Here is a 15,226-nt window from a genome sequence, read left to right on the forward strand (position 1 = left end):
AGGGAACCACCTTTTCAGTTAATGATCCCAAACTCTCAGGCTTCACCCAGGATTTGTGACCAGATTTGTTTTAAACAGAGGGAAATTTTGCCCAAAGCCAGTGTCCCCCCTTGCAACATGTTCCTGGGAGGCCTGAGCAGTCTGCCTGGGGTGAGGACTGGTGGCAGGTTTAGAATTGGGCCTCCCACCCCCTGGCCTCATCCCTCTCCCTTCACTTATCACCAGACTCTTTGCTCCTCCCTGCCAGATCCGCCATCCCTGGAGCATGAAGGGCTTGACTGATGCTGGGGAGTTGGAGATGATGGGGAGATTCAGATCGGCTAACTTCCCACAATACCCCAGTACTACCATCACCACCACTAATGTTGATGTTCCAGGCACAGGGCTAAGTGCTCAGTTCATTTAATTCTACAACAGTCCTATGATATAGGAGTCGTATTCTTACCAGTTTACAGATACAAAGCTGAAACCCCAAGGAACTACATAGCCTGTCCACGGTCACTCAGTTAGTAAGTGACAGAGCTAGGATTCAAACCGAGATGTGCCTGCCTGTAAAGCCCCTGCTTAGAACATCTTCCTTTCGGAGACAGAAGGAAGTCCACACTTTGAGAATAAGCCAGTCAAGGCCAAGGGACACCTGATCTCTGGCTGGCCTGGACGGTTTGTTCCTCGGCCAGTTGTTACAGGGGTGGCCATGGGGTTGAAAGCTAAGGAGAAATCAAGGGCCATATTAATGGGAAATCCTTCTAGGGTAGAGCTAGAACTTCTCCCCACGGTGGTGACCAGGGACTAATTCACCTAACTTAGGCCGTGAGAAAACACAACTTGATGCCTTGCTTCCTGGCAGAGAGGAGGGTCCTGACTGGAGTTTCTTTGTCACTTGCTGTGGATTTCATTGCCACTTTCTTAAACAGTCTTTCATTCTGTCTGGTGCACTGTTCTTTCTGGAAGACATTTGGGGAGCACACACAGTCAGAGTGGGTGAATCTGAGCTTTCAAAGATGTTACCACCCCCAGTGAATGGAGCCTGATTACATCCTGCCCAGCTGTTAAATCACCGCAGAGCTGCTCCCGCCCCGGTCAGTGCCACCCCCTCCATTAGCATCACCCTTTGTTCAGCCTCCCTTGGACTGTGAGCTCAGTGGGAACCTTCCTCTGACCTTGCTCTTTGGGGATTCTGATTTGCCAGAGGCTCTGTCCGCAGTGAGAGGGGTGCTGGAGAGGTGCTCTCCTCCACCTCGCCTGTCTACCAAGAGGCTGGTCTGCAGGGGATGGGCTCCAGGGTTGTGAAAACTGCTTTAAAAGAGAGGCCGTTATCTTTCACTCTTCCTCCTGGAAATGAGCCCTCAGTTGCACCCAGCATCTGAACTTGACCCTCTCTCCTGCTCCAACTCCCTTTCTTTAACCCCCATCCCACTCCCACAGCCTTAGAAGCTGGTGGGCGCTACATGACTTAATGAGAGCCTTTTCTTCAGACTAAGAATGGGAGGGTCTCTCTGTCCCCACCTTGTGCGAAGCCCAAGCCCCTAAGCGGAAACTCCAGATGAAACCCAGGACGGCAGCATTGCGTGGGGTGGGGTGGGGGGGAGTCTAACAGATCCCGAGACTGCTCTCTTTGGGTGACAAAGGGCTTCAGAGAGACACAGGCTCATCCAGCTAAAGGAAGATTAGAGACCGCGGAGGGTCCTGCCTCCTTATTTTGCTGATAAAGAAACCTCTCTAGTTTATTTTGTGTTTCCCTAGTGACAGTGGAGGTGCTCCTTTCTATCAAGCAACCACAGGGTGATTGGAAATCCTCAGAATTTGTCTAGGGAAGTGGGCCTGGCCTTTCTCAGAAAGCCTGATTTGCCCCGACCTGCCCCCAGGTAGGGGGTCCTTACCCCCAGGCAGTCCACTCCCTCTTGTCTTCACACTGACCATATTCCTCCCTGCCTCCTGTCCTGCTTCTGCCACCCTGAGCCACCTCTCCACCAAAGGTCTGAAATAAGCCCGTTTGCTAAGGGGAACAATGACAAGCCAAGAGGGATGAATTTGAGCTCAGTTGTAGCCTCAAACCAACTATGGATCAGGTGCCCCTCAAGGACCTGGGTCCTACAGGCCTTCAAGCAGAAACAGGTGGGAAATGGAGTGGGAAGGGGCTCAAATCTCTCTGTGCTGGGCTGCCTCTAGGCTCCTTCTTCCTCTGTGATTCTACTCCCTGGCAGTTCAGGAAGACAGGGTAAAGTGGGTCACCCCATCATGAGACTGCTCCCTCATCCCCATCAGCTTCCCTGAAAGTGAAAATCCCTCCAGAAAAATACAGACTGTGATAGATTCCCACTGGCCCAGAGGGACCAGGAACATGTCAGTAAGCTTGTCTTTCTCCCAGGTTGCTCAGTGCTTGGATGGCTGACACATTTTCCTGATTGTAGTATCTTAGCAAATATTGTCATGGAACGCTTGTTGGAAACTCCCCAGGGAGGGGAAAAAATTTGGAAGTGTATGACTTGGTGCTTAAAAGCAAGCAAGCAAAAACCTCAGTGAGCCTATTGTAAAGGATGCTTACGGAACTAGAGTCTGGTTTGAGGTTGTGTAACCAGTTATAAAGTTATATATATCTCACTGTGCCAACTAGTTTGCTCTGATTATCGTTGTTGTTGTTTTAGGTGAGACGTGTGCTGTACCAAATGATGATACCTTGGTTGGAAAAGCTGATGAGAAAGTCAGTGAACACCATTCCCTGCAAGCAGGTACAGAAACAAAGCACCCTGTTTTAAAATTCAGAAATCAGATGGCTAAAAGTCATAATTGGTAGGTGAGTAACTTTCTTTTCTCTTCTTTTGGTAGAATCCATGATCACGTCCATTGGAAATCCAACACAAGTTTTGAAAGTTAAAGAGACGTTTGGGACTTGGATAAGAGAGTCTGCTAACAAGAGTGATGAACGGATCTGGGTGACTGAACATTTTTCAGGTGCTTTCACTTGGCGGATGATCCATATCTGTGTTGTAATTGTATCTTTCATCCGTTGCCTCCTTTCAGGCTTATCCTATTTCTGTGTCTGAAGCCCCTGCTAATTGGTGTAACAGACTTGCTCTTTATTTTAGAAAGCCCAAATGAGTAGGCAGAATACTTTTCTCAGTTGAGCACACTGGTGACAAGCCTTTCAGTTCAGGTCACAGGGACATGACCAGGGCACCCTCAGTGTAGCTTATTCCAATTTTCAGCAAAGTGTCCAGAAGGAAACAAATAGCATTATGACTGATGGGTTTATAAATCCCAAAAACCGTAATGTGGAAGAAATGTTGGAGACAAATTCTTCTGCATGGTCTATCTTTCTTTAAGGAGAGACTTTTGGCCACTTTTCTCAGATATCTGTAGGCAGAGGGCCCAGGGGAGAGGGTGAAGTGTCATCTTGCAGGTCTGCTGCATCTGAACATGACCCTAGTCACACTGCCCCAAAGGAATGTGGTCAGGAATTGCCAGTGGTAGTAGCGGTGGCCCCATGCCAGAAGAGGCCTGGCCATACCTACTAGTCAGAGCAATAGCTGAGATACGCTGCTTCATTTCATCAAGGCTCACACATCAGCTGGCAGTGACTGCCTGGATGACCAGCTGAGAAGGATTCTGTGGCTCAAAAGGAAAGAGCAAGGTCATGAGTCAGCATGGCCACCGTGGAGTGCAAGAGGCAGAAGGTGACTGCATGGTGCTCTTCCCGATACAGGCCTATGTCAGCCTGATAGAAAATTTTATAAAATTGTAGGGGAGAGGGTGATGCCATTTTCCTGGGAGGATCAAAGCCAACTCTGTGGTTACTATGTTGAAAAGATGGTTCGGAAAAAGAAACGAAACTGAGTTATTTGTAGTGAGGTGGATGGACCTAGAGTCTGTCATACAGCATGAAGTAAGTCAGAAAGAGAAAAACAAATACCGTACGCTAATGCATATATATGGAATCTAAAAAAAAAAAAATGGTTCTGAAGAACCAAGGGGCAGGACAGAAATAAAGACGCAGACGTAGAGAATGGACTTGAACACACGGGGAGGGGGAAGGGTAAGATGGGATGAAGTGAGAGAGTGGCATTGACATATATTCACTACCAAATATAAAATAGCTGGCCAGTGGGAAGCAGCCGCATAGCACAGGGAGATCACCTAGGTGCTTTGTGACCACCTAGAGGGGTGGGATAGGGAGGGTGGGAGGGAGGGAGATGCAAGAGGGAAGAGATATGGGGACATATGTATATGTATAGCTGATTCACTTTGTTATAAAGCAGAAACTAACACACCACTGTAAAGCAATTATACTCCAGTAAAAATGTTAAAAAAAAAAACTAAAAAAAAAGATGGTTCGGGAATCCATAGAAGAGAATTGGCCTTTGGTTTGAGAGCCTGAGACGTTTGAAAGTGGACAAGGACCCTTACAGGACATCTCACTCTCATCTTCCGTCCTTTTAACTTCCTCCCCCGGCTCATTGCCAAGCTGTGATTGCCTTTCACTGGCTTCCCTCCTGCAGGCCTCAGGGTGAAGGAATTCCAGGACCAGCCCTCACTGCTGAACGGCAGTTACACGCTCATCCACCTCCCGTACTATTTCCATGGCTGTGGGCACACCGTTCACAACAACTCTCTCTACTACCACAAAGGAGGCTCCAACACCATAGTGAGGTGAGTCCCCTGGGGCCCCTGGCACCCTCCTCTCTGCCCCACAGCCCATCCTTCAACTACTTAGGGGAAGGGACTGTGGTTCCATCATCTTTATGTCCCCAGGGGTGACACACAGCCAGAGATCAGTGAGGGTTTGCTGACCAAATGAACCACAGGACACGATGAGTGAGCCCCATATCTGCATTTATTGCTGGTCTGGACACCAAGAGTAAGGTCAGGGCCAGAGAGAAGGAGGCCTGGAGTGATAACAGCAGGAGCTTTCTCATCCTTTGGGAAAGGAAGCAGCGGAACCCAGAGCTCCCTCTAGAGGGAAGGTATCATACCCCGAAATCGTTTTTGCTCTGAAAAATGTTGGGTATGAAGAATTTCATGTCACGGCTGAGATCACTGAGGACTAGAGACTGCAAGGCAAAGTCAGAGTCCCTGCCTTCAGATCGCTCTGTCATCCTGACGGAGCCCTCGCCAGGCCACCTCCCCTGCTCCCTCCACTTTCCCACGGGGAGGGGAGGTGGCCACACGGTAGTCGGGTAGTCGGTGCCCAGGGCAGCAGCCCAAGCTTCCTGGCTTCACACAAGAATTGCTGAAAATTGTCTGCATGGCTCCTGAAGAAATCGAGTTCTGGGCTTTAGAGACAGAAGCGGGTCATCTTGGGCAAATCAAGAGAGCAGTGAACTCAAGTTCCAACTCTCCTGCCTACTTACTCGTGGCCTCAGAGGAGAGACTCCAACTCCTATGACCTCATTAAAAATGCAAAGGCAGACCAGAGCCTCTGCAGCCCTCCACTGTACCCCGCTCTGAAATGACAATTCCAGTGTTACGAAAGCCATGGTCCTCGTCGTTCCAAACAAGAGACAAGGGAGGGAGGACTGGGTCCCTTCTCTCTCTCCCTCTGTGAGATCCAGCTTCAACAACCTTGTTGGTGCTGCAGAGCTAGGCTAGGATCGGGGCAGGTCTCCTAGTACATCGTGCAGTTAAACCAGCCACATTAGACACACGTGTCAGCCGTGGATGCAAGCGTCCCCTCCTGTGCCTCTCACCCCCCTCTACTGGGCTTCTGCACCACCTCGTCATCTGGACAGCATCTTGTGCTAACAGAACAAGATAACTGACCCTCCTCCCGTTCAGAAGCCCTCTCTCCCCAGACACACTCCTTTCTGTGACATTTGTTCTTATTCAATCCTGTGGCTCCCGGGGACCACTGTTACATGGGGTGGTAGGAGGGGAGCTCTGGGGTAAATGAGCCCAAAGGAGGACTGACCACCCTAAGAAAGAGAGTCTTCTAATGACACTAAGTTTGCGTGAGGCACTGGTTAGGAGACCTATGCTGGGGCCCTGCTCCAGTGCCAGTCCACAGACTGGGAGGAGAAGGAGAGGCAGACTGGAATTAGATGCTTTTTTTGCTGGGAAAAAAGGAATGCAATTGTAGGTGCCAGTACTAGTCAGGAACCCAGTGGCAGTCCTGAATCCCGGGCATTCAGAGGAAGGAGAACCCCGAGAGTTGAGATGGGCAAGCAGGGCCTTCTCAAGCCCTCACTCTTGCTTCTTTTCAAGCTTACTTCAGGGTTTCTTGATTGGTTTCAAGCTCGCTATGTTCCAGTGCATACCCGCAGCTTCACACCCTTCTCAGTTCTTCTGCTGCTCAATGGCACCCTCTAGTGTTTTTTCTTTTCCTTTAGCCTAAAGTTCCTGAATTTTCATTCCTGCAGTTGAATCATAATCCACTTTTGATATGATCTAGATGTGGAGTCTGCCAAATCAGACGGCCTCTGGGAGCTGAGGGGCATGGGATTTCATGCCGTCACTTCATTGATCCAGTCACTTATCAGACAAGAAAAATGACGTCACAGCCATGACTTTGCTGCTTCGCTTCTCAGTTGGTGACTTCCTTCATTGAGCCTCCTGTGAAACTTTTGTCTTAAAACTCCAGCATGGAGTAGAGGAAGAACCCCCAAACTTGGAGTCAAAAGCCTGAGTTTAAACTCTGGCTCTGATACTTACTTGTGTTCCTGGGCCAGTCACTTCTCCTTTTCTCATTAGTAAAATGAAACAACTGGACTAGATTATCTTTTAAGGCCCCTTGCAACTTTGAGAGGGCATTTCAGGAGGTCAGCAAACACCTGAGGATTCAGGAGGTTAAGGAATTTTATCGGGGTCACATGGCTAGTAGGTGGACACTGGGATGTAGTCACCATCCTCTACATCCTTGCTGCTCACAGCACTGCAGACGGAACAGTAGAATGAGCACAACCCGGGAACTTACTAGAAATGCAGAATCTCAGGCCCCACCCCAGTTTAATGGAGGAGCCTAAAAAACCACCCTTGTCCACAAAAATGGTGGCTCATATCTACTTTTTTATACATTTCAGATTTGAATTTGGCAAAGAGACATCCCAAACTCTGAAGCTTGAAAATGCCTTGTATTTTGATCGAAAATACCTCTTTGCAAATTCCAAGACGTACTTCAATTTAGCTGTAGATGAAAAGGGCCTTTGGATTATCTATGCTTCCAGTGTGGATGGCTCGAGCATCCTTGTCGCACAGCTGGATGGGAAGACCTTCTCTGTGGTGCAGCACATCAACACCACGTACCCAAAATCCAAGGCTGGCAACGCCTTCATTGCCCGAGGGATCCTCTATGTCACGGACACCAAAGATATGAGGATAACATTTGCCTTTGATTTGTTAGGAGGGAAACAGATCAATGCAAACTTCGATTTAAGAACTTCCCCATCTGTTCTTGCCATGTTATCATACAATATGAGAGACCAGAATTTATATTCTTGGGAAGATGGCCATTTAATGCTTTATCCTGTACAGTTTTTGTCAGCTACATTAAACCAGTGATGGGATGTATTCTATTCCCCTCAGTAAATTTCAGCTGTTCTCTGGTACCATGTATATCCCAATAGAAAACTTGTCTTTAAGGGTGGTCAGGTACTTAGCTGTCATAATCACATGACATGGGTATTTATATGGTCGCTGACCCCCTTTTAATTCAGATTCTGTAGGAGAAAATAACAGATTGGAACTCAAAAATGGCTGATATTTGGTGATTCCTTTACAAACTAGCTGGGCAAGTTACCTCTCCCTCTTTAGGTTTCGTTTTCCCCACTGGTAATTTGAAAGGGCTGGCTAAGATGATTGGTAAGATTTCCTCAAGTTGTAGGGAACTCTGTGATTCTTAGCTGTTGCTGCTCTCACAACTTTTACATATTTGGTTTTGATTTTTGGTTTTTAGCTACATGCTGAGCAATTTTACCTCTGAGTTGATCAGCCTGATTGCTTGAGCAACAAATTCCTTAGTGATGACTTGGTGCCTTGGAAGCTGCACTGACCCCTTAAGGCTGCTGAGGTACCTTATTACCCCTAATTTATTACCTTTCTCTGCATCTGCACCTGCCACCACAGCACCAGAGTGGTCATTATCCTCAGCTCCTGATTACCACTCCAAGATTAGCAAAAGCCAGGAATAGCTACCTGCTTGTGTTGCCTAATGAAACAGAAACAGGCCCTTCCAGGTTCCTATCAATTTTTGATCATGCTGATTCGCAGGTTGGGTCATAAACATTGAATCCTCAGGTCTTGCAGGGTTCTTCTGCCACAGATATGGATCTGCTATCAGAGTAAATTCTGTGCTAGTGGGCATTACTCTGGCGAGAACCTTGGGAAGCACTTTGCAGTTTTCAGAAGGCACCATTCGTGATTATTATCTAGAAGAGGGATGAGCAAACTGTGACCCTCCGGCCAAAGCCAGCCCATCGTCTGTTTTTGTAAACAAAGTTTTATTCCACACCGTCACAGGCATTTGGTTATGTATTATAGTATATGACTACTTTTCCTCTACACTGGCAGAGTTGAATCACTGCAAGAAGGTTGAGTAACAGCCCAAAAAACCTAAAACATTTACTCTCTGGCCCTTTACAGCAAAAGTTTGCCAACCCCTGATCTAGAACATAAAGTGAGCCTAATTCTTGAAAGGGCTTATTCACCTGAGCCTGTTTGTTATATTTTGTTTTGTTCCAGACAAAAAAGTGGTCATTTATATGGCTTGAGTTTTTGGTAAAGAAGAAGGGTGAGAACAGCATAAAATTAAGTGGCCCTCCCAAAAAGTAGTTAATGAACTGTTCTTACCCTAATACAGTTTTAAAGAATGTGATCTGGTTCCTTCGGACGCAAGGAGAAAATCCAGTTTAACCTGCTCCTAAATGCCCTTAGATATGCATATTTTCCCTTCAGCCCAGCACTGAGGTCCAGGCAGCGCCACTGAGAGTCGAAAGGAATCTGGAAAGTTTCTGTGGTCCTGCAGCCAGGAAAGAGACCTAGGGAGATGCTTATGTAAAGATTTTTCAGCAACTTGCTCTCACTGAGTACATGAATGTGTTGGGGGGAGAGCTTCTGAAACTTTTTCACTGGAGCCAAATCGATTCTCAGTGGCCCTGAGTCCTGGCTTTATACCTTATTAATAAAAGCATTTTAAAACTTAGGGGAAGTACAGATTTAAATATTTAAATCTCCCCACACCCTGAATAAACCTAGGCAGCTATTAGGGAATTTATTGTTGTTGTGTTCTCAAAATAATGGGTATTTGAAACTTTTTTCCCCACTTTTTAATTAGATTGGTTGTGTCATGTCATCACAGCTTTTAAAAAATACTCTCTTCAGATTCATGTTTTATAACAAAGTAAAATAGAGTTTCATGTTCAAGATCAATGTGTTTAATATATACTAGTCTTCTTTTAAACTATTTAAAAATATGCATTGCTGTTTCTGGACATAGGGGACCTGAATATGTGTATAATTTCATAGTGGTAGTTGTAATAGTAATATATACAATACTAATTGTATATACAGTAGCAACCAAAAGAGGTTACTTATTGAGTTAGCACATATTTCTTTTAGAAAAAAAGTTTTAGAAACCCTAGTCTTTATATTTGAGCTATCTTAGCACCGTAAATTTTTGGTAAGGAATCATATACTCACTCACTCACATATACTCACATATAGCGAAGTTTATACTGGGATTTCTCTCTCTCTCTCTCTTTTTTTGCTATGGCAGAGTAATATAAGGACAACTGAGTTTGACCAACAAACAAAAATGAGTAATTTCATAATAAGGGTGACAAGTTTGTCTTTACAGAGTGAAAAGAATTCAGATTTTACTCATTCTTTCCTGCACTGTTTGATTTAAAAAAAAAAAAAGAGAGAGAGAGAAAGGTTTGAGCTCACTGCTAAAATAGAATGTACCACCTAATGTTTTTAAGTCAAGATATCATTTTAGCCGTTTACATTGTCACTTATAACCAAAGTTACTTTAAAGCACTTTCCAGATGTCTGCACTTCTGATGTCAGAATCAAACCAGATAATTCTCTAATTCTTCTTTAATCTAAAGCAGATAGCTTCCCACCAGAAAGTAAATAAAACCACCCCTCCCAACCTCAAATGTGGGTGAACCCTATTTCAAAGCATTTTCTTGCAAACTGATAATGTGTCCTATTGAAGCCATGTGGTGGTTATGGTCTCAACGTATCACTAAGCACAGGTGTTATGACAAAGAAAGAGTCCTGGGGGAAAAGTTTTAAAATGAGGAATTCTGATCTTAGGTACCTTCACAGTCTCTTACCTTCCAAGTTTGCAAGATAAAAAAGTCAAATGAGACACCAAAATGCTTGAAGAACCAGGTGTCATTTTATAGCTGCGCAGACTACACTTTGGCTGTGACTGGCTGATCACAAACCAGATGAAGGAGAAGTTCGTGATCAGGCTTTTCAGTCTTCATGAAGCTGCTGTGACGTGGTGTACCACACTGCATTAAAAGCCATAATATCCAGTCTGTAACCACAGATTCTGAACTATTCTGAACAACAAATGAATCATGGTGAATGTCTCTTTTTTGGTTAGAATTTATTTAACTTTAATCTAATTAGTCAATAAAAATAATAATTGCTGAACACAATCACGTGTTGAAACAAGTGTAGTGTTATCTGTACCTCTTATTAATTTACATGTAACATTTAAAAGAAAAAATAACAACCAAAAACCAGTAGTACTGTGGTAGAATTATATTTGTTGTTCCTCTGTCCAAACTCTCACAGTTTGCTAGCTCTTTTGAATACTGAAAAAAATCATTGATATGGACTATGTTTTCTCTATAGGAAAACATGAAAAAGGTACTAGTTACTAAGACTAGATGCTTACTGACATAAATGCAATGAATATTTGCTAACTAATTGGCTTAGGTGAGGCAAGTACAAAGGACATGACTTTTTAGGCTAAAAATAAAAAAGAAGAAATTTTTAAAATTGGATTTGTGTGAATTTGGGCAAGTCTCTCAATCCCTCAGAACCTGTTTCATATGTAAAATGTGGATAATAGTACTATGTACCTCCCTTGATTTTTCTGTGTGAAATGAGAAATGCTCTAAAAATTGATTCTTAATAAATTATAAATGCAACTTTTATAGTTCATCCCTACAGGGAACCAGAGTGACCCTGTTATTCTTACAGCCTTATTCAAGGGCTGCAGAGATGAGTGAGGGGCACAGCATCAACAGTTTCTATCTATTGGTCTGTTTGATGAGGTAGTTAACACTTCATGTCACCAAAAAATGGTCCCTTAGTCACACAACAAATTTACAATAAAACTGCCCTCAAATAATGAAAAAAACAATTCAAGGACCTGCTGCCTTGATCTACAGAGCTTCTTTAAAACCTTCCCTAGAAGTGTCTCTGTTACTGGGAGGCCCAGGCATGTGCTACTGATGACTTTTGTCTTTAAAATAATACAAAACAAAAAAGAAATAAAAGTCCATGAAGAACATAGCCTTGCCCCTTTAATTGAACCATTCAGACCTTGCATGGGATGTTAACATATTCAATCTTATAGCTGTTCACTCTATGATTTAAAATAAGAAAGAACTTAACTTGTCTTCCTACCTTTCCCTCCAAGTAATTTGCCATGATCAGTCTCAAAAACTGAGCTACTTGAAAAGTGGTGGTTAAACTACTTTCTAAAATCTAAAAAATTAATTTCAAAATTGCTGAAGTCTTGTGTCTAGCAATCTGGCATGGTCAGTGTCCCAATCTCATTTGCCAAGAGGCCACATACACATTCACAGGATTACAAATGGTCAACACTAGATAGAACCTTCACAGAATACCCACTCCAACCCTCTCATTTAAAAGCCTAGAAAAGTGAGGCCAGAGAAGATTCACCCAACATCACAGCTTAAGTGCCAAGGTAAACATGAGACACTGTTTCCTGACTTTATGATCATGTTTTCCACCTCACTCTGCCACTTTCAAAGGGAAGATCTGGTCTCTGTAACAGGAAAGAGAAAATAATTAACTTTGAAGATTTTTTCAAAAGGCATTCCTTTTTGAAAAGCTCTATCTAGAGGAAAATGCCAAATCAAGCCTAGTCAGGCAGAGAACACTCCCCACCAAAGAATTTCTCAACAGTCATCACCTTCTGACTGTTGGTAGGTAAGCATGCTGAAGCAGTGCCACGTGTTACTCTAAAAACTGCCCCACCACTGGACAACCCTTCCTGCCCAAAGTTTTAGAGACATCAACACAACTACTGCCTGGTGCTTACCAGCTATGGGCCATGGTCTCTTCTAGGCAATCTGAACACATTATTTCACTTAATCATAGATGCTCAAGTGGAAAAGCCCTTAAATATGATCTATTCTCTCTGCTCAATGTTTTAATCCTGTCTCCAAGCGTAGTAGACACTGTGATGCACTCACTACATGGATTCCACTTCAGGAAAGCCTTTCTGCCCCTGGTGCTGGGAGTGCTGTTGGCATATAGCCTTCAGCCGTCAGCCCCTTCAGGAATTGCCTCGTCTGCAGAGATCCCCTCCACCCAGAAAGCACTCCCTCATCCAATGACGGATCAGTGTGAGTATAAGGGCCTGGACAACTCAGCCCAACTTGGAACTACTCTAAAGGGCCATTCTAGTGCCAGAGATCCCCAGAGCTCAGCCAAATCTGTCACTGGACCTGCATCACGGACTGACTTTTCCTTCTGCCCTCTTGCTTCCTTCTCCTCCAATCCTTCCAAAGGTATTGATAACAAGGGCACTCTTTAATGACATCCTACTAGCTAAACTCCATCTCAGAGTTTGCTTCCTGCGGAACCCAACCTGTTGTAGAGTTACCAGGTGAAATACAGGATGCCCAGCTAAATTTTAATTTCAGGTAAAGAACAACAATTTTTTTAGTATATAAATATGTCCCGGATAAGGCATGGGATATACTTACACTAAAAATTTTGTTTTTCTGAAATTCTTACTTAACTGAGAGTACTGTATTTATATTTACAAAATCTGGGAACCCTAACCATGTGTGGTCCCAGAATGAAGCCACTGATGGGGCTTTGGAGCTGAATCCTTCACCACCCTGTTTGCAATAAGGACCTCATGGCTGACAATAGATTGAGCACAAATAGCCACTGGAACAATGTGGTGGTTCAATTGTTAGAACTTTCATTGGTGGGAAGCTGGAATGGTATAGCAGTGGAAAGGAATACATCAGCTAATGTTTTATATCAGGTGTTTGAGATCATGGAGAAATAGGGACTAAAAGGATAAAGAAATCCGGTGGCTATTGCTAAGCTTGATTGACCCTCTAAAAGGAAAAAGATAAGAAAAAGCTGAGAGCAATTAATTGCCAACTGAAAGCTATGTGGGAAAGCTCAGGGCCTCCTTAGCAGCTCACAAAGAGGCTCTTGTCTCCTGCAGTAGAAGTGCAGAAAAAGCTGAGGACCAGACCCCGGACTTGAAGATCAGCTCCAAAGAAGCTTTTTGCGAAGCTCCAAAGATTAAACTCCCAACAGAAGAAAGACGCTATACCCAGGTGAGGACCTGGCCAGAGAAAGATTGGGACTCTGCCATTTAGGATGGAGATATCTGAGTCGGCAGTTTCCAAGTTGCAGTTTGTGTAGTGTTTGTGGTCATTTAGAAACAAGGGCGAAGTTCAAGGATGCATTAAATCAAGCTTGTTGGCAAACTTTTTTCTGTAAAAGGTCTGATAATAAATATATTAGGCTTTGTGGGACACGCGGTCTCTGAACTGTTGCAACTCCTGAACTCTGCTGTTGTGGCTGAAAACACTCACAGACAATATGCCAATGAGTGAGCATGGCTGATTCCAATACAACTTATGGACACTGAAATTTGAGTGGTATCATTTTCATGTGTCACAAAATGGTTTTAACTATTTAAAAACACAAAAAGCATTCTTAGCTTGCAGACTGCACAAAAAAGGTGTGGGCCGGATTTCACCTACACCTGGTTTCAAGTTGCTGAAACCTGGTGTGATCTTGTGATTTATAATAAGAAATATATATTGGTCTTTGTCTCCTTTCTGGCACGGAGCTCCTAGACCTCAGAATTTCCTGTGATGAGAGCCATAAGGGTGTCTTTTGTTGTTAATGAAGTGACTTTTGGAAAGCCCCTAGGTAACATAGCATAGGGGCAGGTTGCCATTATAGCCAACTATGATTAGAGGGTTGGAACTTTCAGTCCCACACCAACCCCTGGGGAGGGGAGAGGGGCTGGAGGTTGAATCAATCACCAGTGATTTAATTATGTAGGCATGATTTAATCAATCATGCCTGTATAATGAAGTCTCCATAAGAAAACCAAAAAGACAGGGTTTGGAGAACTTCTGGGTTGGTGAACATGTGGAGATTTGGGGAGAGTGGTGCCCTCAGAGAGGGCATGAAAGCTCCAAGTCCTTTTTCCATACCTTGCCCTATGCTTCTCCTCCAACTGGCTATTCCTGAGTTTTATCATTTTATAATAAACTGGTGATCTAGTAAGGAAAATGTTTCTCTGAATTCTGTGAGATGCTGTAGCAAATTAATCAAAACCAAAGAGGAAGTCATTGGAACTTCTGATCTATAGCCGGTTAGTCAGAAGCACAGGTAACAACGTGGACTTGCAATTGGCATCTGAAGCAGGGGCAACCTTGTAGGACTGAGCCTTTATCCTGTGGGCTCTCATGCTATCTCCAGGTAGATAATGTCAGAATTGAGTTGAATTTTAAGACACCAACCAGTATCCAAGAATTTCATAGTGGGTGAAAACTCCCACACATCTGGTGTCAGAAGTATTGTGTGTTGCAGGAGCGTGAGAGTAGAGGGGAAATGTGGAAAACTTGAGTTTTTCCTTATTCACCTGGGTTAAGTCATGCCACCCCAAATGGTACATTTTTTTACATATACATATATCCACTCTTTTTAAAGATTCTTTTCCCATGCATTTCATTCCAGAGTATTGAGTAGAGTTCTCTGTGCTATATAGTAGGTCCTTATTAGTTATCTATTTTCCAAATGGTACTTATATTTAAGAACATTTTACTCCTAGAGGATGGGGGTCATTGTGTCAACTTAAAGATTGTTGCACAAGCAGGGTACAACGCTTCATTTTCTCCAAAGGAATACCACAGTGGTTGGCAACATCAGTGTCATCATCATAGTTCACATTTATTAAGTACTGACTATGTGCCAGGTGCTGTACTAAATGCTTCACATGTATTAACTCATGTAATTCTCATGGGAAGTCCATAAGGTA

General features: G+C 44.0%; 1 protein-coding gene across 1 annotated transcript in view; it reads left to right on the forward strand.

Annotated features, from left to right (window-relative positions):
- Nucleotides 1-7,491, forward strand: part of GLDN (gliomedin) — a 65,706-nt gene extending 58,215 nt beyond the window's left edge. The window contains exons 7-10 of the mRNA XM_060098378.1: nt 2,646-2,729; nt 2,827-2,952; nt 4,497-4,647; nt 7,014-7,491. Of these exons, the coding sequence (XP_059954361.1) occupies nt 2,646-2,729; nt 2,827-2,952; nt 4,497-4,647; nt 7,014-7,491 (839 nt within the window). The remainder of the gene's footprint in view (nt 1-2,645; nt 2,730-2,826; nt 2,953-4,496; nt 4,648-7,013) is intronic.
- Nucleotides 7,492-15,226: the final 7,735 nt, after the last annotated feature.

The sequence above is a fragment of the Mesoplodon densirostris genome, chromosome 4 (genome assembly GCF_025265405.1).
Source record: "Mesoplodon densirostris isolate mMesDen1 chromosome 4, mMesDen1 primary haplotype, whole genome shotgun sequence".
Classification (NCBI taxonomy): Eukaryota; Metazoa; Chordata; class Mammalia; order Artiodactyla; family Ziphiidae; genus Mesoplodon; species Mesoplodon densirostris.